Source organism: Rhopalosiphum padi, chromosome 3 (assembly GCF_020882245.1).
Source record: "Rhopalosiphum padi isolate XX-2018 chromosome 3, ASM2088224v1, whole genome shotgun sequence".
In the NCBI taxonomy this organism is placed as follows: domain Eukaryota; kingdom Metazoa; phylum Arthropoda; class Insecta; order Hemiptera; family Aphididae; genus Rhopalosiphum; species Rhopalosiphum padi.
Window position 1 is genome coordinate 18,918,254 of NC_083599.1, and position 21,686 is coordinate 18,939,939.

General features: G+C 27.4%; 1 protein-coding gene across 2 annotated transcripts; it reads left to right on the forward strand.

Annotated features, from left to right (window-relative positions):
• The first annotated feature begins 7,082 nt into the window (after positions 1 to 7,082).
• On the forward strand, positions 7,083 to 20,434 carry LOC132927220 (uncharacterized). Of its 2 annotated transcripts, none has more exons than XM_060991711.1 (15): positions 7,083 to 7,393; positions 8,528 to 8,618; positions 8,708 to 8,827; positions 8,924 to 9,037; positions 11,486 to 11,602; positions 11,661 to 11,908; positions 12,962 to 13,073; positions 13,892 to 14,033; positions 14,192 to 14,348; positions 14,453 to 14,763; positions 18,415 to 18,592; positions 18,654 to 18,928; positions 18,991 to 19,159; positions 19,231 to 19,569; positions 19,649 to 20,434. In XM_060991711.1, the coding sequence occupies exons 1-15, from the start codon at positions 7,376 to 7,378 to the stop codon at positions 20,060 to 20,062; spliced, it is 2,805 nt and encodes a 934-aa protein (XP_060847694.1). In that variant the 5' UTR covers positions 7,083 to 7,375; the 3' UTR covers positions 20,063 to 20,434. The 2 variants fall into 2 exon arrangements, with proteins under 2 accessions (XP_060847694.1, XP_060847693.1); XM_060991710.1 differs by having other exon boundaries at positions 7,085 to 7,393; positions 14,192 to 14,357.
• Positions 20,435 to 21,686: the final 1,252 nt, after the last annotated feature.

The window sequence follows — 21,686 nt, forward strand, 5'->3', positions numbered from 1 at the left end:
CTCATATTACAATTTCATATTTTTAGCTGCTCATAAAAATCTCAATTATCAAGTTAGTGTCATGAAACCTAGACAGTTATATTAAGTAAATGATTCTTATTTACCATTACCAACATCCATATTTGTCATTTAAGCTGATACTTCATAAACACTATAAAACATGTTTTTAATATGATAATATTGACTAATATTACAAATTCATACTTTGAACTGCCTGTAAAACACTGTATTCTCAAGTTATTCTCCAACCGTTATACATTATTAACTTACTACATTTTTTCAGATGGCAGTATATCAGATCAATCAAGGCACGCTGAGACACGAATTCACATTTCTACCACCAAGGAAAGAATCAACATCCTATGTTGAAAATGGACTAGAAGATACTGATAATAATATTGGATTTATGCAATGTGCGTGCAATGGTTATTGAATATAATTGATTCTAAATTAATAGCTGTGAAACAATTGAGATTTGTTAAATATCTGAATAAAATAATAGTAAACACCTTTAGCTTGTATTGTTTATTCTTAAAATTTACCTATGCTATAAATATATTTTATTTTTACTATATTTAAATGATCATTATAAAACATTTATAAAACACTCAAATATTAAGTTAAAGTTTAGAAGCTTTAACAATGGTTTAAGAAATTTACCATTATTATCTTTCAGGTGTTTCATTTAACCTGGTATTTTGAATACACTATAATACATGTTTTTATATGATAATTTTGACAAATTCCTATTTTAAACTGTCTATAAAACACTCAAAATTATTAAATGTATGCACCGACAGAGGGCGGTAGTGGGGACGACATCCGTCGGCCGATGCCCGATCGCCTCAGAGAAAAACTAGTTGGTTGTGTGCCGTTCACCGGACGGTCGTTTTAGAGTAACTGATCGTTGTTTTTACTTAGCTTTTGCGTGTAGTTGTTGTTCATTTAATAAAGATTTTTGATATTATAAACGAATTGTTCATATTTTATGCCTGAAGTTAACACAAGTAAGTGTCTTGATTAAGAAAATGATTCTAATTTATCATTTTTAACTTGCACATGTTTCATTTAATCTGATATTTTTACTTCATAAAAACTATAAAATATGATTTTATAAGTTTATTTTGACGAATAATACAAATAATTATTTTTAGATTCTGAACGGAGTGATGAATGTATTGATTTTACAATGATGTTTGTATTATTTTTGTGTCCGTCATCACTTTTTGGAGTAGTAATAATGCTTCGTTTTTGACTTCAGCCCCTCTTTGAAAAGACAAAATCGATTTTTTGATTTTGCTGTAAGTCAAAAACGAATCATTGTAAATACATGAAATTTTCAACAAACGTTTATATTAGCGTTATCTATTTGCGATTAAATTTTCAATATATTTTGACATTTTTTAAGCTACTTATAGATAATTGAAACTTATCGTAGTAAAAAATAAATCAAAAATCGTTAGTCACAATTTTTGTTTATAAGCATTTAAAGTTCAAATGTTTAAAAAATATATCAAAATCACGAAAATTTGCAAAGAATTTTGAAGTTGAAAGTTCATAAAATCTTTGTGATTTATACTTAAGGTTAAAAAATCCAATACTAGGTTATCCATAAGTTTTCCTTCAAGTAACCGTAAAAAAAAAAATCCATTGTCAATATAGAAAACATTTTATGTGCGTATGAAATATAATTTTTTACGAAATCGCGTAAAATAACGATATATTACAATTTAAATATAGGTAATAATATAATATATCCAACTAATTATCATTGACTGACAAATCATCTCCGTTCAGAATCGTTTTTCGTATACAATACTACCCGTCGTTGCATTCAAATTTAACACATCCATTATAGTGACCAGTGACCTACTTTCCATCTCTACTATACAGCGGAGCGATACCCACGTTTTTTCATATTGAATAGGAGCAAATTTTCAGTTGTACAAATGTATTCTCTAGTCACACTTATAATATGTACATTTATATTCTACAAAACATTCTGGTATATTTGTAGGTACAATCTTTTATGGCTTATCATAATTATTATTTCTTATCGTCTGTTATATTATATTATGTCTATATTTCATATCATTTTGCAGTTTTACATTCGTATTTGTATTTGCGTTTCAACTGTAAATTGTTTTCAAGAATTTTTTAATAAAAATGAAGTTTGTCTGTTAGTTTATGTTTTGATTGTTTCAATTTCAAAATTATTCAGTGTTGTCCATGTACTAGTTGTTATATAAAAATTGTTGTCCTCTTTACGGTGTCTAGTAGCGACATTTTATCCTCCAACCATTATACATATTTAACTTACTATTTTTTTTTTAGATGGCAGTACAGCAGATCATTCAATACACGCTGAGACATGAATTCACATTTCTACCTCTATGCTAATTATCAATATCCTACGTTGAAAATGTACTTGACGATACTGCTAATAATAATGGTTTTGTGCAACGTGCGTGTAATGGGTATTGAATTTAATTGATATTAAATTAATAGTAGTGTAACAAAAAGTCAGTGTCATGAAACCCTGACCATTAGATTATAAGCAAATGATTCTAATTTTCCATTATTGACATTCAATTATTACATTTAAGATGATACTTCATACAGACAATAAAAAATGATTTAATATCATAATTTTGATATGAAAATTTAAACAAATATTACAAAGTCATACTTTGAACTGCTTGTAAAACACTGTATTCTCAAGTTATTCTCCAACCACTATACATATTTAACTGAATATTTTTTATTTTTAGATGGCAGTACAGCAGATCACTCAATACATGCTGAGACATGAATTCACATTTCTACCACTATGCAAAATATCAACATCCTACGTTGAAAATGTACTAGACGATACTGCTAATAATAAGGGTTTTGTGCAACGTGCGTGTAATGGGTATTGAATTTAATTGATATTAAATTAATTGTAGTGTAATAAAAAGTCAGTGTCATGAAACTCTGACCATTAGATTATAAGCAAATGATTCTAATTTTCAATTACTGACATTCAAATATTACATTTAAGCTGATACTTCATAAACACAATAAAACATGATTTTACATGGTAATTTTAACAAATATTACAAAGTCATATTTTTAACTGCTTATAAAACACTCAATTCTCATGTTAGTGTCTAGAAACCTTGACTACTAAATGATGACAATGATTCTTATTGTATAACGTATACAAGTATTACAAACTCTTATTATTTAAATATTGAAAAGCAGCAATTTTATGTTAATGTACAATTGTATTCTTTACTTATATTTTGTTTTACATTAAAACTCAACAAAACATTCTGGTAGATTTGTACTATCTCTTTTATTGCTAAGCATTATAATTATTTCTTTAACCATTATACATATTTAACTGACTATTTGTGTTTTAGATGGCAGTACTGCAGATCACTGGAGGCATGCTGAGACATGAATTAGCATTTCTATCACTAGGGAAAGTTACAACATTTTCCGTTGAAAATGGAATAGAAGGTACTGCTAATATTAATGGTTTTGTGCAACGTGCGTGTAATGGGTATTGGATGTAATTGATATTCAATTAATAGTATTGTTACAAAAAGTTAGTGTCACAAAACCCTAACCATTATATTAAGTAAATGGTTCTTATTTACCATTATTAACTTCCATATATTTCATTTAGGCTCATACTTAATAATAAACACTATAAAACGTGCTTATATATCATAATTTTGACTCATATTACAATTTCATATTTTTAGCTGCTCATAAAAATCTCAATTATCAAGTTAGTGTCATGAAACCTAGACAGTTATATTAAGTAAATGATTCTTATTTACCATTACCAACATCCATATTTGTCATTTAAGCTGATACTTCATAAACACTATAAAACATGTTTTTAATATGATAATATTGACTAATATTACAAATTCATACTTTGAACTGCCTGTAAAACACTGTATTCTCAAGTTATTCTCCAACCGTTATACATTATTAACTTACTACATTTTTTCAGATGGCAGTATATCAGATCAATCAAGGCACGCTGAGACACGAATTCACATTTCTACCACCAAGGAAAGAATCAACATCCTATGTTGAAAATGGACTAGAAGATACTGATAATAATATTGGATTTATGCAATGTGCGTGCAATGGTTATTGAATATAATTGATTCTAAATTAATAGCTGTGAAACAATTGAGATTTGTTAAATATCTGAATAAAATAATAGTAAACACCTTTAGCTTGTATTGTTTATTCTTAAAATTTACCTATGCTATAAATATATTTTATTTTTACTATATTTAATGGCACACCGTTCACTGTACTGTTACGTAATGGAACGGTCGTTATTTTTACTTAGCTTTTGTGTGTACTTGTTGTTCATTTAATTAAAATTTATCGATATTAAATGATTCTAATTTATAATTTTTGCTTTCATATGTTTCATTTAACCTGATATTTTTACTTAATAAAAATTATAAAATATGATTTTATAATTTAATTTTGACGAATAATACAAATTCACATTTTTTTCATATTGAAAAGGAGCAATTTTCTCGTTGTTGTACAAATGTATTCTTTAGTTACACTTATAATACATTTAAATTCTACAAAACATTCTGGTATATATGTACTATCATTTATGGCTTATCATAATTATTATTTTTTATCTTCTGTTATATGTTTATGTTTCATATCTTTTGCAGTTTTACATTCGTATTTGTATTTGAGTTTCAACTGTAAATTGTTTTCATGTATTTTGTATAAAAATGAAGTTTGTCTGTTAGTTTATGTTTTGATAGCTTCAATATCTGAATTATTCAGTGTTGTCCACGTACTATTTGTTATATAAAAATTGTTGTCCTCCTTACGGTGTCTAGTAGCGACATTTTATCCTCCATCCATTATACATATTTAACTTACTATTTTTTTTTAGGATGGCTGTACAGCAGATCACTCAAGACATGCTGAGACATTAATTACCTCTTTATTGTGCCCCCCATGGATATTTTAAAAAATGTTTAGTATTTGTTCCGCGTTTCTGAAATTCACAGGCTCGGTTTTTTATAGGTCGGTGATCAAAATCGGCGTCGTGTGGTGACACTGTAGGAGCCTTTTTTACCCCTATTTTTGGTGTCAGAAGTTAGGACTTTGCAGTTTTTGGACTTTATCGCCACGGAACACTTTTATTTTGGACGGTTAGAGTAGTTTTTTCTACGCATCGTTTAGACATTTTTGTAAAAAATCGAACGGTACCAAAACCGAAGGAATCGGGCGTTTTGTTGGGAAGTTATGATTTTCTTTTTTTTTTATACCTCTGTATAACTATTTAACGAATTATCTTTAAGAATTTTTTTTCGTTTTTACTTTTTTTAGTTTTGTTGACATTTCAACGTTGGGAATTACGCTATCATCATAAGAAATAATTTTTCATCAAGTCACATCGTTAATACATCTATTTAATGTTTATAGTGTTTATACCCCTTGTTTAGCATTAAGAATTTAATATATGTTAGCAATTTCGTTGTTTATAGGAGATACGACTATCATTTTTAAAATGTACGACGAAGTCAGTCGATCACTCGATCGTAAACTATACAATTTTTAATAAGTCGTTTAATTCTAACACTATTTTATGATTCTTAATTAAGTAAAGCTTTATGAACTATTCAGTACTCGACTCAATAAATCAATTAAATTTATCAACCAAAACTGCTTTGATATTTGATTTTCATTCCTTAAGAAGGACCCACTACCAAACAAATTAAACAACCAAACAAGATCAGAAGATCTGACTGGAACGGGACATTAACAGTGTAAAATATCAATAATTGTTCATATAACTGATGAACTTTGATTTTCAATCATCAAAATGAACGATTTATACGCTTCGAAAACGCTTATAATTAAATATATATTATTGTGAATGGATAATACTAATATGACAAGTCTCAAAATGTACTAACGTTAAACAATAGGTATGGTAAATTACAAAATAACATACACTTTTTTTATTTTCTATTACTACTTTTGTCCTTGTCCGTTTGTAAATGAGATTAATCCCACATAGACGAATGTGAAATGGTGAAATCTAAAGTTTATCGATAGAGAATTAACAGAATTTTATGTAGATTTAAGTGTTTTGGATTTTCTAGTAGTTAAATTTCCAAAAAGCATAAAAAAGCCAAAAACAAAACAAAATTCGCTTTATCAATATTATTATGTATTATAAATTAAGATAATGGATTATTATTCAATTTATTTTTAAATACCTACGGCTTTAGATCTAAAGCCGTGGTTTTAAAAGGTCACCACTGCTTCGAATGTCCGATAAACAATTGCGGTTATGTTCAATTTTTAGGTAAATAATAATATTATGGATATTTTGTATTTATGTTTTAATAATTTTACTTTTTAGTATTTACGAGTTCAAAGTTTCAAATCTTCTAAGTACCTACCTAGTTTTTGTATAATTAATTAATAATATGTTCTTTATTCTGTACAGTAAACAAATTACATATCTAAACAGTTTTCTTTAGATGTGGTCTTCATCAGTCATTTATAGTTATTGGATACAACCAGTTTGCATATTATGTAGATTGGATTTTATATAACAATATAAATGTATAATTATTTCTAGGTACAATGTATCGACAAATAATTGAAACCATTGCAAAAAACAAGTTAAATATTTGTTATCTACAACATTCATGTTCAAATCTTTATACCTAAAATAGTAAAATGTATTATTCGAATAATGGTTTATTCGAAATTTTCAATTTGCATTCACGTTTTATTAGGTCACCTGGTGATCCACCGAAAATGTACCAAATAGGTTAAAATGTTCCACAAGTAATTCTACACCAGAATCAGTTTTTCGTTTTTCCAAAAACTTGTTATTTCAAATTTTGAGTTTTCAAAATCGTCTGATGGTTTAAAAATCTTTAATGATGAATTTAATGTCTTACTACTTTCGTCGGACGAAAATATTGTAAAATATACCTTTATACAGTTGACCAGCACAAACTGCCGCAGTGTCAACAGCAATGAATACGTTACCGTGGTACCTACAATCTGAACGATTGGACCATGAGAGCGGCGACGGCTTATATTCTGTGATACTGATACAGTCGGACAGTCCCTACTTCTGGACTTCCCCAGTACCGAACGAATTCACCGACTTGAAATAACCGTTCGCTAAAGTTAAAGTTTATCCCGTCACATAAAGTGCGATCACCAAAACTACGTAATTTTTAAAGTAGGTCTATTCGTTTAAAAGTTCGTTGCGTCAAAATGTGCACATTTTTAGGTAATTTTTGTTGTTAATTTGTCAAAATATGTTGAAATAAGAAGAAAAAAAAAGAAAGACATTATGTTTGAATTCGACAACGTGAGTTATTTTTTAATTACTTACCTAAGCATTAATAACTAGGAAACTTTTAATTTATAAAATTAATCTTTCACATATTTTTTTTATTAATAATACTTAATATTTTAAAATGATAAAATATTTTCACGTTTTTAATAAAAATATAATATATTAATATTATGCACTTTTAAATTATATAGTATATTTCGTCGTATCTCTCACTACGGTTGAGTTTTCAAAATGTTCTGACCTAAGTAGTAATTTGTCACCTTTAGGCTTAATTATTTATTTTCGTTTTGACTTTATTTAAAGTGTAAGATATATACAATTTTATAAAGCATTTTGTTTTTTTTATGAATTTAATAAAACACTAGTTATATTCTATACGGTTAAACATTTTAAATCTCTTAAATTTCAATATTCATTTTAATATAATGTTTAATAGTATGTAGAGGATAATTTCTATGTACTCTATATTACCTATCTCATTACTGACAACTAACAACCGTACGTTTAGGATTTTTCGTATTCATTTTAGTTGTTCAACATTTTTAAGTTATTATATCTGCCTTTTTTTTATTATTAATAGATATAATTAATAATGGTTTAAAAAATGAGTAACTTAATGGTAAGTTAATAAATACATATTTTATGTAAAACACTTTCTGTTAAAGTAAAAATTATGAATTGAAGTACAAAAATGCAATATTACAAATTTAGTATGTATTGTTTTAGTGCAGATTAATTCTTAGGGCCAGTTGTATCGTCTCCGATTAAACTCTGATTAGGCTTAATCACTGATAACAGATATTTTAATCGGGCTAATTTGGCCGATTAAACTGTGATTAACTTTAATCGGAGATGGTACAACTGGCCCTTATTAAATAACATTCAATTTAACATTAACTAATAAACTAATCCTATTAAATAATGTTAATATAATAAAACAAATATATAATACAATAAATTACAATGAACATTTTTTACTATTAAAATTAGTATAATTTTCTCCATTTTTGTAAAAACAACTTTATTTCATTAATACATTTTAGTCTAGATTAGGTTATATAATAAATGAAAAAATAATTTCTTGTTGTGTTATTTGTATATTTTATGATCGGTTAAAAAAAAAAAGTTTAATTTGTTTATTTTTAGGAAACCAATAATCTTTTAAACCTAGAAGGAAATTTTATTGGATTTGATATTGATGATGAAGTATTGATAAAAATTAAAAACAAGAAAAAATGTAAGTTTTTCAATCATTTTATGTTTATACAGCTTTCATATTTAACTTAAAATTCAATGTTATTACAAATTTTATATGGTTGTATTTAGTATTAAAAATGGAACTTAGTAAAGAAACATGTGAGCCTATGGAAATAGACAAGCCAACTGACAGTCCATCCATTGTTTATAATAATCATGTTAATAAAAAGAAACAATCTAAATCAAGTAGTAAGTTAGAAAAATTATATTTGTAAACCTGTTTATATTCTTTTGTTTTATAACATGAGTAAAACATACATGTATTATTTTTTAATTAATTTATAGTATCAACACTAGAACCTAATGATATAAAGAATAATTGGAGTAATAAGAGGCATAAGAATGACAACACACGCAGTGATACTTTAGAATCTTTGAAATTACATGCGGATTCTTTAGGTGAGTGGCAGAAATGTATAATACATGTATCAGAAAACATAAAATCTCCCAATTCATTCTCACTTGGTACACAACATTTTCCAATTCATTCACATTAAATGTTAATTTTTATAGGTGTTATTAACTTAATTTTTGATGTATTTACAGTCGGGTCACGATAATCCGAAGGAGATTGGGAAAAGGGGTTGTTCGGATAAGCGATTTGTTCGGATTACCTATGGCTTAAAAAAAAAACATTAATTTTATTGTAATTTAAATTATGAAATTTTATTTTATCTGTATTAATCGTGTAAAAATTCGTAATTTCAAAAGACAATAAAAATATTAATATAATTATGAACCTTACTATTTAAAATATTGATTTATTTTTTTTTTTGAACACTGGTTTCTATTATGGATTGGTATGCCTTGTCCCTCAAACGTCGAAGCAACATTAGTTCTTTGCAGCTTTAATCATTCATACACGTGCGATTACAAACATAATCGAAAAATTTTATTACCGGAAAATATTATTTATAAATACATACATACGTACATATTACATATAGAGATAAGATAATTTTCAAGCCCGTTCGGATTATCGAGACCCGACTGTATTGCTATTCTTTTTGACGTAGGTTTATGTACATCCTTCATATATCCTACAAACAATCTTAGGAATACCAACACAATATAATATATTATTTATAGTTAATAAATAAGTAATAAAATAAGATAGATAAATGGGTATCAATCTGTTGTATACACTAGGTGTACTATAAAACTGTGTGAATAGGTTCAAAATATAAGTAGATTATATCTTTAAAAAAATTCATTGGTAATGTAAAATCAATAATATACATAAAAATTTTAAGTCATTACGATTAATGATTATAAAAGATAATAAAATAATTAACATGGTTAAAATATATAATTTTGTCCAAATTTAATTTACAAATATATTTATAAAAAATAATTGTTATTAAATATTTTAGAATTTTTTGATTTAAGTTGAAACTACTTATGATGATCATTGTATTTAATTTTCATACTTCAGCTATACAAATTGGAAATTTTAAAAGATTTTACTATAAAAGTTGGTAAATTTTTATAATTTTGACAAATTTTTGAATTATTTGAGCTTTAAATGCATATAAGAAAAATTGTGCATATATAATTTTATAATGTTTATAAGAATAACTTATCTTAGGTCCTGTATTAAATTGTTAAGAATTTACCCAGTGAATAATCAACATTTATAGAAAAATAATTTAAATATTTTAATGCTTGTAAATAGCTCAATATGTGTCTAAATATTTTTTAAATTACATCATGTAAATATAAACTAAATCAACTTTTCTATCCAAAACCATCCATTTTATCTTCTACTTGTCGTAAAAAAAAAAACCACAAATTTAAAATCAATACATAAATTGCTCTGCTTAGAATCTAAAATAAGTATAGGAAAACATTATGTTTATACCTAATAATTTATTTAAGTTATAAAAATTAAAACCATTTTTCCCAATGAGAGACACTGTCTGCATATGCTAATGAAAAAACTAGTTAAATTATGTTCTGTATGTATGATATATCAATATCTTAAATAAAGACTAAATTGATACTGATATTTTTTTTATTAATGGAATGAAATTCTAATAAATATTTACATGTATTTGTTGACCAATTACAGCATTTATTTAATTGTATGTTTAAATCCTTTAAATTTTTTAAATTTTGATGACTATTGTTTTTGCAATTATGTATGTTGAATTTAAGATAATGAAATTGGCTAATTTTATTAGTGATATTGTCACATTTAAGTTACTTTTACAGAATATAATTTTTAATTTCTATGTTTAAAAAAAAAAATATATATGAATTATTTATATTTAATTTTAATATCTAAATGTCAAATAGTAAATTATTTTTTCTTAATGTCTCATTCTATAGAAGTAATTGTTTTTAAATTTTTACACATTTTTTTTTTTGAATTACCATTATCCTTCTTTTATTTTAAATTACAATTGCTTAACTTACTAACCTAGTAAAATAATAATAATATTTTGTAACATGTTAAAGTTTTAAAGAATACATAGGTTAAACGAACAATACACAAGTTAAATTATAAAATGTGTTGGTATTACAACATGGCACTCAGAACCACAATATTTTAGTGCATAATTATCAATTAATGTAAACAACGTTAAATTATAAGATAAATATGTTTATTTTACTACTCTATATTTATAATAATATTCCTATGACATTTCAGATTTAAAGGACAACAATAAATCATCAATGTAACTTATGTTATACAAATAAATAGTACCTATTATATTTCATGTTTGGTATATGTTTCATACTATGTTCAAGGTTTTCTAAATATGAATAAAGATAGAATTTAATCATAAATATTATTACAAAACAGTTTTGATATATTATGTAAATTGATTTTTAATGTTTTAGAAATTACTACTCCTACATTCAACTTAACTTCTTCTAACAGTAGAACGTGCCGTAGTACAGGCAAAAAAATTAAGTCTGATATCAATGATGCTATTTTTAAACTCCCATTTGAGCATGGTAAGTAAATTAATTATAGATTTATTTTGGTGGATTATCTGTGATAAATATTTTTCAGGATGGAAACGAGAATACATTGTTTACAAAAAAACTTTTCTTAATCGGGAAAATAGAAGTGGTGATGTATACTATTATTCTCCAAATAACCAAAAACTACGAACATTACAAGAAATTCAGGAACAATTGAATATCTCATCTGATAAAACCTCTCTTACTATAGACTGTTTTACTTTTTTAAAACAACCAATTGGTATGAATGATAGATCAAAAGAACTGATCAGAAATGCACATTTAAAATTATTTAAGGTAATAAAAACAAAGCTGCATATGAACTGAGTCCCAATATAACCTTTTATGACAAATTGAATCACAGCTTGTTTTAGGGTATATACCAATAAGTCCAGTGAAATTTTAGGTATAATACTAATTGAGTCCTTGTTTTAATATTAATTAAGTCCCATCAAATTAAAAAAAAAAACATTTTCCTTCCTATTTTTATAGGCATAGGACTGTCTGTAACAAAAAAATCTACCGGTATGGTTTAAAATATTTTTTAATATAAATATATAATATGAATAATTTGTATAATTAAATAAATATAGATAATGATAAAATAACATTGTTTATATTGGTAAAAATTTTTTGGATAAGCATTGTAAATATTCAAATCTTGTTATTGTGTTTGATTTCAACAGCTGCATTTGATATCCAATTTCTTTTTCTTTTATATAATTTCTTGTAATTATTATAGGAACACTTATAATTTTTATATATATATTTTGCATAGTATATTTAACAAAATGTTTATAAATTGGTAAATGTTTGGATGGGCTGAATAAAACTATATAAAATTATATTTTACTCAAAATTATCGTTGGACTCAATTCGTATACAATTATTTTCTTAACCATGGACTCAATTAGTATATGTCCCGTTTGTATGCGGGACTCAATTAGTATATTAGTTTTTCCCCTTCAATTATAGGGACTCAATTAGTTAGTATACAGTGAAAACTAATTTTATATTTAATTTTTGTTCTTTGTACCTTTATTTTATCACAGTACGGCTTTCAATTTGTATACAATTTTTTAATTCTAATTCCTTGATTTTTTATTAAATCCTGAAAATCTCAAACTGAGAATTTCAAACAGTTATAAGTTTGGTAAAAATTGATATTTGATCAGTTAAATAGTTAAATTTCATTAAGTTTGGAATGTTTGAGTATGGGAGCAATTGTAATTTTTTTTACAATGGATCATTCAATATGCACATAACCACATAACTTTTTATGCTATACTCTTCATATTTTATACATATATAAAAAACCGAGCATTTGCAATTATCTTCATATATTTCTAGGAAAACACTTCTGTTGGTGAACTGTCAGATGATAAAAACAAAAAATCTGCTGGTAAAATGAAAATTGTTTTTAAAACTGCGAAGACTTCCTCAAGAACAAGATCCAAAAAAGGTAAATATAAATATATTTTATTATTTAGATAAACATTTAAACTTCTTTAAATGTAAAATACCACAAACATTTAATACAGGTAATTATGTTGTTATGTTCTAATATAAAATAATAAAGACCTAACAATTTATATAATAATTTACCACTTAATTAATAATTTAATTTTAATTTGACTCTCAAGTAGTATTGGCAACAAGTAGATATTTATTTCCCATCTCTTGCCATCTAGTAAGTGCAAGGGGCAAGGGCGTAGATAGGGGGAGGGTTTCAGGGTTCAGACCCCCCCCCCCCCCAAAAAAAATTTTTTTTCTTGAAATAACATTGAATAGGTTTAAATTCCTATTTTATTTAAGACTTGTATAATATACTATATTTATATTCTACCCCCCCCCCCCCCCCACACACACACACACATTTTTTTGTGGCTACGGTCTTGAGTAACTCAAATCTAGTTTAGTATACCAATTATAATATTAAAATTTGTTTTTAAATTAAATTTATATTTATTTTAAATAAAAAAACCTATTTTGAAAAATAAATTTTGATACACAGAATTGTTGATAAATTAAAGTATGCACTTTTCTTAAATAATGCATCTCATTGTGAAATTCAAAAATATGTACACAATGCAATCTATCTATGAAATATATTTATTTAAATTAAATACTATTCCATATATTTAAAATTGCATGTAAATATGATAATTTTTTATTTAGTGTAACTCTGTATGTGTATTTGCTTAATAATCTGAAAAATTACAGCTATATATTTTATTATGTTATTTGAATACAGATTTAATGTTTTACATTATTATATAGGGAATTCAGAATCAATGAATACATCTTCATCCACACCTCAATACATATCTGAAGACCTCCAAGCTATTCAATCTAGTATATCGACAAAAGTTTCTCCTAAACTTGAGAACATTGATATAAATACTACAATCATGAAAAGACGGTAACATATTGGCTTTATTTTTTATTTGTTTTGCTTATTAGTTTGTTATTTGGCTTCACAAATATAATACACAATTAAGGGGTAAGCATAATCCTTATGCTTGCTTCTACATAATCCTTCCTCAATCAAACCATATTATACGTGAATGATGAAAATAGGTTGCCAGCATCAGATAGGAAAATCATCATGCAGACTCGTTGTGGTATGCGGTGCTCTAATATTGATGAACCTTGCTCTTTAATGTGTACTCGTTGTCTACTACACTATCATCCAGCATGTGTCAACATGCTTGTTCATTTAAAAATTGTTGATTATGTATGTTTAGTAAGTGATCATTTTAATTTTAATTTTCATTATTATTATTTTTTTATCTATAAAACTGTTTATTCCATTTTTTTTATTAATATTTTTTTACTTAGCACTGTCGAATTTTAATGAAACAAAGAGATACTCGTGTACAGTCATCTCATACTGTGGTTGTTAGTGCTACTGAACCGGAGAAACTATGCATTGAACCGATTTGTATAAGACAAGTTCATCAAGCATCAAGTATGCCAATTACTAAAATTGAAGAACCCTATTATAAAATTGATGAATATAGAGATGGAAATGTATCCAAAACTAAAATGGTTGATGGTAGTTTTCACAAACAGTATGTTTATGAAATGAAACAAAAACGAGGACCTAGTTTAATAACTTGTGTTATTCAAGAGCCCAACAATTTGGAAGAGTAAGTTAATATTTAATTTTCCTTATTTTTTGGGAGAATGTAATAATGGACCAGGCATACAGTAACGTTGGTCATTGGTATTGCTTGTATGAATGAGTGTAAGTTAATTTTCGTTTTTGTACTGCTTTAATCATTTGGTTATGTTTTTTTTTAGATTTGAGCGGAAAGTCAACCGTTCCTATATTCCTTTCAACCCCTATTTGTTATTTACTTATTGTTTCATACAATATGTTCTAAGGCCTAATTTTGTTTGCATGTGAAAGCTTCTTCTTCTTCTTCTTCTGATTAAAAGGCCTTTCAAGACTATCCCATCTCACACCCATTCCTCCATTCTTCTCTACCCATTGCTCTTTCTTTCCAATTCGTTCCTCCTAGCGATTGCACATCCTTTTTGACTAAGTCTTCCCATCTGACTTTGGGTCTTCCCAGTCTTTCTTCATCTTTCCTTGCGGGTTTTGTTCTAACACTGCTTTAATTAATTCATTTTGGCTCCTCCAATCATGGCCTGCCCATTAGAGTCTTCGCCTTTTTATCACCTCTGTTATGGTTGTGCTTTTGAATAATATTTCTAGCTCTATATTACTTCTTCTTCTCCATTTACCGCTGATGTTATCCTTAACTGGTCCTAAGATTTTCCTCAATATCTTTCTTTCCATTATTAAAATTTATTTTCGTCAGATTTTCTTAGCGGCCACGTTTCCGCTCCATATAGGATTACTGGGCGGATCAGTGTAATGTATAGTTGCATTTTTAGTTCTATAGATAATACTCGGGATCCTAATGTCTTTGCTAGCCCATAGTAACATTTTTTACCTGTTTGTATTCTAGCTGCTACTTCCTTCGCTATATCATTATGTTCTGTTACCATAGTTCCGAGATATTTAAATTGTTGCACTTTGTTGAAGTTATGCCTTCTAATGTTCATTATGTTAGTAGGTGGTTGCAGTTGCCTTCTGCCAACACACATATATGCGTTTTTCCTTCATTACACTGTAATCCTATTTTTGCTGTGGTTTTCTCTAATTTGAGGAATACATTTTTTAAACTCTCTTGTGATTCTCCTTATAAGACTACATCATCCGCATACGGTAGCGTATCAATCCTATTGAAGAGTCCTGTAATTTAAAGCCTTGATTGTTGACATTAATTTCCCTTATTACTCTTTCTAACACCAGGTTAAATAAGATAGGCGATAGGGAATCACCTTGTTTTAACCCAGATTTTACCTGTACAGGGTCCCAAATCAAGCCACTAACCTTAACTTTGACTTTTGTTTCCATTACATTTATCATAATTAGATTTATTAACTTATTAAGGAATTGTAAATCCTTCAGTATTTTCATTATGCTTTCTCTGCGTATACAGTCGTAAGCTTTTTGGAAGTCAATGAAAAGTACATTTAATTATTTATCATATACCCAAGCTTTCTGAAAGAGCTGTCTTAATATAAATATCTGATCAATAGTTGACCTTCCCATCCTGAAGCCACCTTATATAATTTCCGATTATTTCTTCTGCCCTCCTTTTTATTCTCGATAAGATACAATTAGATAATATCTTATATGTCACATTCAATAAGAAGATACCTCTATAGTTGTTACACTCCTGAGTATCTCCTTTCTTATATATTGGTCAAATTATCGTAATCTTCCAGTCTTCGAGTAAATTTTCTCTCCTCCATATGTTTCCGATTAGATCCCATATCCTTTTAACAATCTCTTTTCCTCCTCCTTTGTTTAATAATTCTGCTTGTATTCCATCCTCACCTGAGGATTTATTATTTTTTAACGTTTTTATTTGTATTTCAATTTCCTCTAGTGTTGGTTCCGGACATTCATTGTTATTCTCGTTATTTATGCTAAAAGTTAACATCTCTTCTGGATCATTACAGTTCAGTAGATCTTCAAAATAACTTTTCCATCTCGCTATTAATGCTTCGTCCATGGTTATTAAAGAACCCATGTTGTCTTTGAGGAAACGTTCTTTCTTTTTATATTTACCTCCGAGTTTATTTACTTGTTGATACAGCTCTCTGGTTCTATGGCCTCGGTAGTTATTTTCAGTACTTACTATTATATCTTTCATATACTTTCTTTTTTCACGCCTAATTATATTATGCGCTTCTTTTTGTCTTGTTTTAAATATTTTAAAATTGTTTTCATTATTTATATCTTCCATCCTTTTTTGTCTCGCTGTCTTTCGTCTTATAATTGCTTCCTCGCATACCCTCTTGAACCATTGTTTGTTAGTGTTCTTTTTCTTATCTAATGTTGTATCCGTCACTTCTTTAATAGTTTCCCTTAACTTCTTATACTTTTATCCGGGTCTCTGTTATCTGTAGCTGCTTTTAGTTTTAAAAACTTTTCGATATTTTCTTTGTATGTCTTGTCTATATTCTCATTCTTCAGTTTATCAATATACCTCACCATTTTATTTTTATTTTCGTTTCTCCATCTTCCGTTGTTTCACTTTTATCCATATACCCATTAATAAGTAACCAGTGTTCATATCTGCTCCCCGTAACGTTCTTATATTGGTGATACAATTTTTAAATTTATGATTAATTAGAACATGGTTAATTTGGTTTCTGTTTTCCATCTGGGGATACCCACGAATACTTATGGATGTTTTTACGAGGGAACATCGTACTTTTTATAATCATCCCTTTTCCCATTGCAAAATCTATTGGCATATTCCCATTACTGTTTGTTCTTTCATATAAACTGTGGCCCCTAGTTGTTCTATATTCCAATTCTCTTCCTACCTTTGCATTCAAATCTCCTACAATTATTTTAATGCTTCCCGCTAATCCGTCATAGACATCTTCCAGAGTAGTGTAGAATTCTTCTTTATCTTCCGTAGGCGCATGCTCGTTAATTATTACCATATCCAAACCATTCGTTTTCATAGTTATAGTCGATATTCTTGGATTGATGTCTTTGAAATTTTTGACTATGTATTATCGACTTATGCACAGCAAAACCCGTTCCTAACTTATGACCCTATTCACATTTCTCATTGAAGATAGCTGTTTGTGAGATTTTCACATTTCCTGCCTCCTCCTATCTAACTTCCTGTAGAGCTAAAAGTTTTATTCCTTATTTTTTTATTTATTTAGTTAGACTTAATGCTGATCCCATCTTATATAGTGTCCTCCGTATATTCCATGTGCCCCAAAACATATCCAATTTCCTATTTCCGTCCGTTTTTCCATTTAATCTAGTCCGAGGCTTGGGTTTGAATCTTGAACAAGCTTGTTTTGCTAAGCAGGTTTGTTAACCCTGCGATAAACCCTCAGTCTGGAGGGCCATTCCACACCAGCCACTTAAGGCCCGTGTGGGGCTATTGCTATGCACTTTGCGATGTAAAAGGTGATGGGAGCGCCACTTTCCCTACGCCTATACTAAACTGGACCAACTAGTTAAAGTCAGTTCAGTTTTGAGCTCGGGGCCCCGGGTTCGTCATACCCGTACCACTAGTTAGTGGTCCGCTGAGGGGCATGTAAAAGCTAGTGGTCTTTATATGTGCCTAGTCAGAAACATAATTTTTCATATCAATAAATAAATAATTAAATAATTAAGAATGCTTTTATTTAATTAGATCAATAAAATCATTATTTATATAATAAATTTTTTTTTTCAAATTTTACAGGAATTCTGAAATAAATGGTTCACTTAAAGAAATGTCAACTCCTTTAGCATCCCTGCAAACATTAAACTGCATGGTTAAAACATTGGGACACGTTTTTAAATATTTAAATACACGTGAGCTTTTATCCGCTTCTAGAGTATGTACCGCCTGGAATAAAATTGCAATGAACAAGTCATTAGTAAGTATAAACTTTAAATTTTTCACGATATATTTTTGCTAATTTATTCAATTATTTTTAGTGGCAACATTGTCGCTTAAAAAATTCTATGGTCTATGACTGGGAAAGGTTTGTAGACTTAATTGATAAACAAAAAACTGACACGTTAGATACTAGACAAATGTTGATTCCTGTAAAAGTTGATGAATTAAAAAAATTTTGGTTGCTTTTTTCCAAAGCAATGAAAAGAGCACAGAAGTTACAATTTATTGAATTGTATAGATGTCCTACCCATGTAGTTGAAGATATTATTCACTCATTACCTCAGCTTGAAGTACTCAATGCAACTTCAATAAAGTAATAAAGAAAATAATATCCAGTTTTTTTATAATAATTTTAATAATTGATTTTATTTTTAGAAATCCAAATGTAACCAAAGAGGCAAAAAATCCCCATGTTTTTATGGTCCTAAACTTAAATGATTTAGGCCAAATGACAAATCTCACTGAGTTAAGACTAAAAGGTTTGACTGGAATCAAATTAACTTCATTACCTTCATTTGAAAATTTAATAAATTTAAATAAATTTGTAAGTTTATTAAATAACTTAATATTTATGGAAAAACAGTTATAATATGTATTATATTTTTTATTATTTAGTCATTGACCTCCATAAATTCATTTCCAAAAGATATCTGTCAGAGTTTGGATACTATTACTGATAACATAGAGTTTTTGGAAATTGGTGATTGTGATTTCTTATCAAAAGATTTTGCTGTGTCACTAAAAAGATTTGTCAATTTGAAATCATTGAGATTGGAAAATTGTTACGGTAAATGGGAAAGTTATGTACAAGACGTTTTTGCTGCTATTAGGGGTCTTGAAAAGCTCACTATTCTGGAGTTGGTAAACATTGAATTCAGTAATTGTGTTGAAGATGAATTGGAAAAATGTGTTGGTATTAAAGCTTTACTGATTATTCCTGCTTACATGAGCAAAGTATGTATACTTCATATGCATTATATTATTTTATAACATCTATTTATTTATATTCGATATGATTGTCTTTATTTTTTAGTCTGCAACTATCAACTGCCACTTAATTGACTGCCTCGAGAAACTCTCCAAGACATTAACACACTTGGTTTGGGGATTGACTCTTGAATTACTCCGTGTTACTGACATTTTTATAACTCAATATCAGCAAAACCAGCATAGTATTGGTAATAATTTAGAATTATTCCATACCAAAGAAAAGACCAACTACATACCTATACTAAGGACAAGAAAACCCAGACAGCGACCAGGAGAAGAGCCTGCTCCTGAAAAGGACAAGAATAAAAACATATCAGATGACGTTCATTTACTTTCAGTTCCTGTTCTAGAGAAATTGTTAGATACAATGATGCCGGATGCTAAAACTAGGGTAATTAAGGTTCCCTTTTCAAAAACAGTTAGAGTTTATTTAAGTGAACAGTTTAATTATCTTTGAATTAAATGTTTAGTATTCATTTTTTTCTTTACATTAAAAACCTTTCGTATTATGATTCTATTTTTATGAACATGACAATTTTTTTATTGTAATTCAAGGTTGAAGATATTAATTACAATTTAAATTATTAGTTATAACTTATAACGTACATGTATTATGTTTTCTGTATGTATAATAAAACTGATCATTAAGCATAAATGTTATCATACATTTAATAGATTTATAATTGTAATAATTTTATTTCATTTATAACTCATATTTTTTTTTTCATTTTGTAAATAACATAAAACTATAATTTGAAAATGGAAATTTGCTATTCATTATATAGTAAATTAATTTTGATTCAATTCTAAATAAGTCAAATTCAAAGAATATTTTAAGAAACTTAATTATTCTGTTTACTTTTTATAAAAAAAAACAATTCACACAGTATATCATTCTTAAAACTGAAATCAATTGTCTTTAATTTAGATATGATTTTATTATTAAAGTTAATGAACTTTTTTTATAAAATAAATAATTCAATTTCAATAACCGACTATGTGCCTTGCTTAAATACAAAATAAAACTTTTCAAGCAATTGGAAAATAAATAAACTAACTCTTTTTTGGTAATAATACTCTTACTTTAAATTGATACGTAAGTGAAATTGTATTTTAAGTTTTCACTTAGTATTAATTGTTTATTTTTCATATAAAATTCTATATTAACTTGCATATTGAAGAAAATAATTTATTAAAATATAATTTATATAGATTTACTATGTTTCAAAAATTCAAAATTGTAAGTAAAAATATTTTAAGTTTTCTACATTAGTACTATTCAGAACTTGTGTTTGACATAAATAGTTGTTAGATATATTCATGCATACAAAATTTATATAAAAGCTATTAATACTCATTTTGAATAAATTTCAAATTTAACTTTTATTGTATGTTTATAATATTATGATTGTATGAGGCAGTTAAATCCATTCTTAACAACAGTTGTCTTAGCACATTATTATATTTGTAACCGTTCTGATGATAAAACTATTTGAGTAATTCATATAAACTAGACTACTAGAGTAATATAGTTATAGTCATATTACTCTAGTCTAGTATAAACATACAAATGCATAATTATCTGTGTTTTGTAAATCTGTAGATATTATACTGAGAGTAGTACAAAGGTTCCTATGAGCTATGACTACGATTACTTTTATCAATAGTCACTCTTCAACACCACCATTTGTTTTCTAATTATTTATGTTCTTAGGATTTGATAATTTAATATTGTATACTAAGTTTTTTTATAATGAACGTTATAAAAACTATTGAATTCAATAAAACGCAAACCTAACTAGGAAAAAATGTTGGAAATCAGTGTTTTCCTACCTTTATAATGACAACCCACTGTAGTGGGCCAGTAACTGGTCGTCGAAAGTACAGGTCGTGTCGAAATAAAAAGAGTCGAAATATTTCTAAGTGCCGTTTATTAAATTAATTGAAAATATTCTAAGTCCAAATGACAGATTTCTGGTGTAGACTGACGTGAAGGTGCTTGCGCTAACTCTGGTAAATCACGTCTGCAGGAGTCCTCTCCAGGGCCCCCTTATATAGTCAGTGTCCCCTGACCTACTATC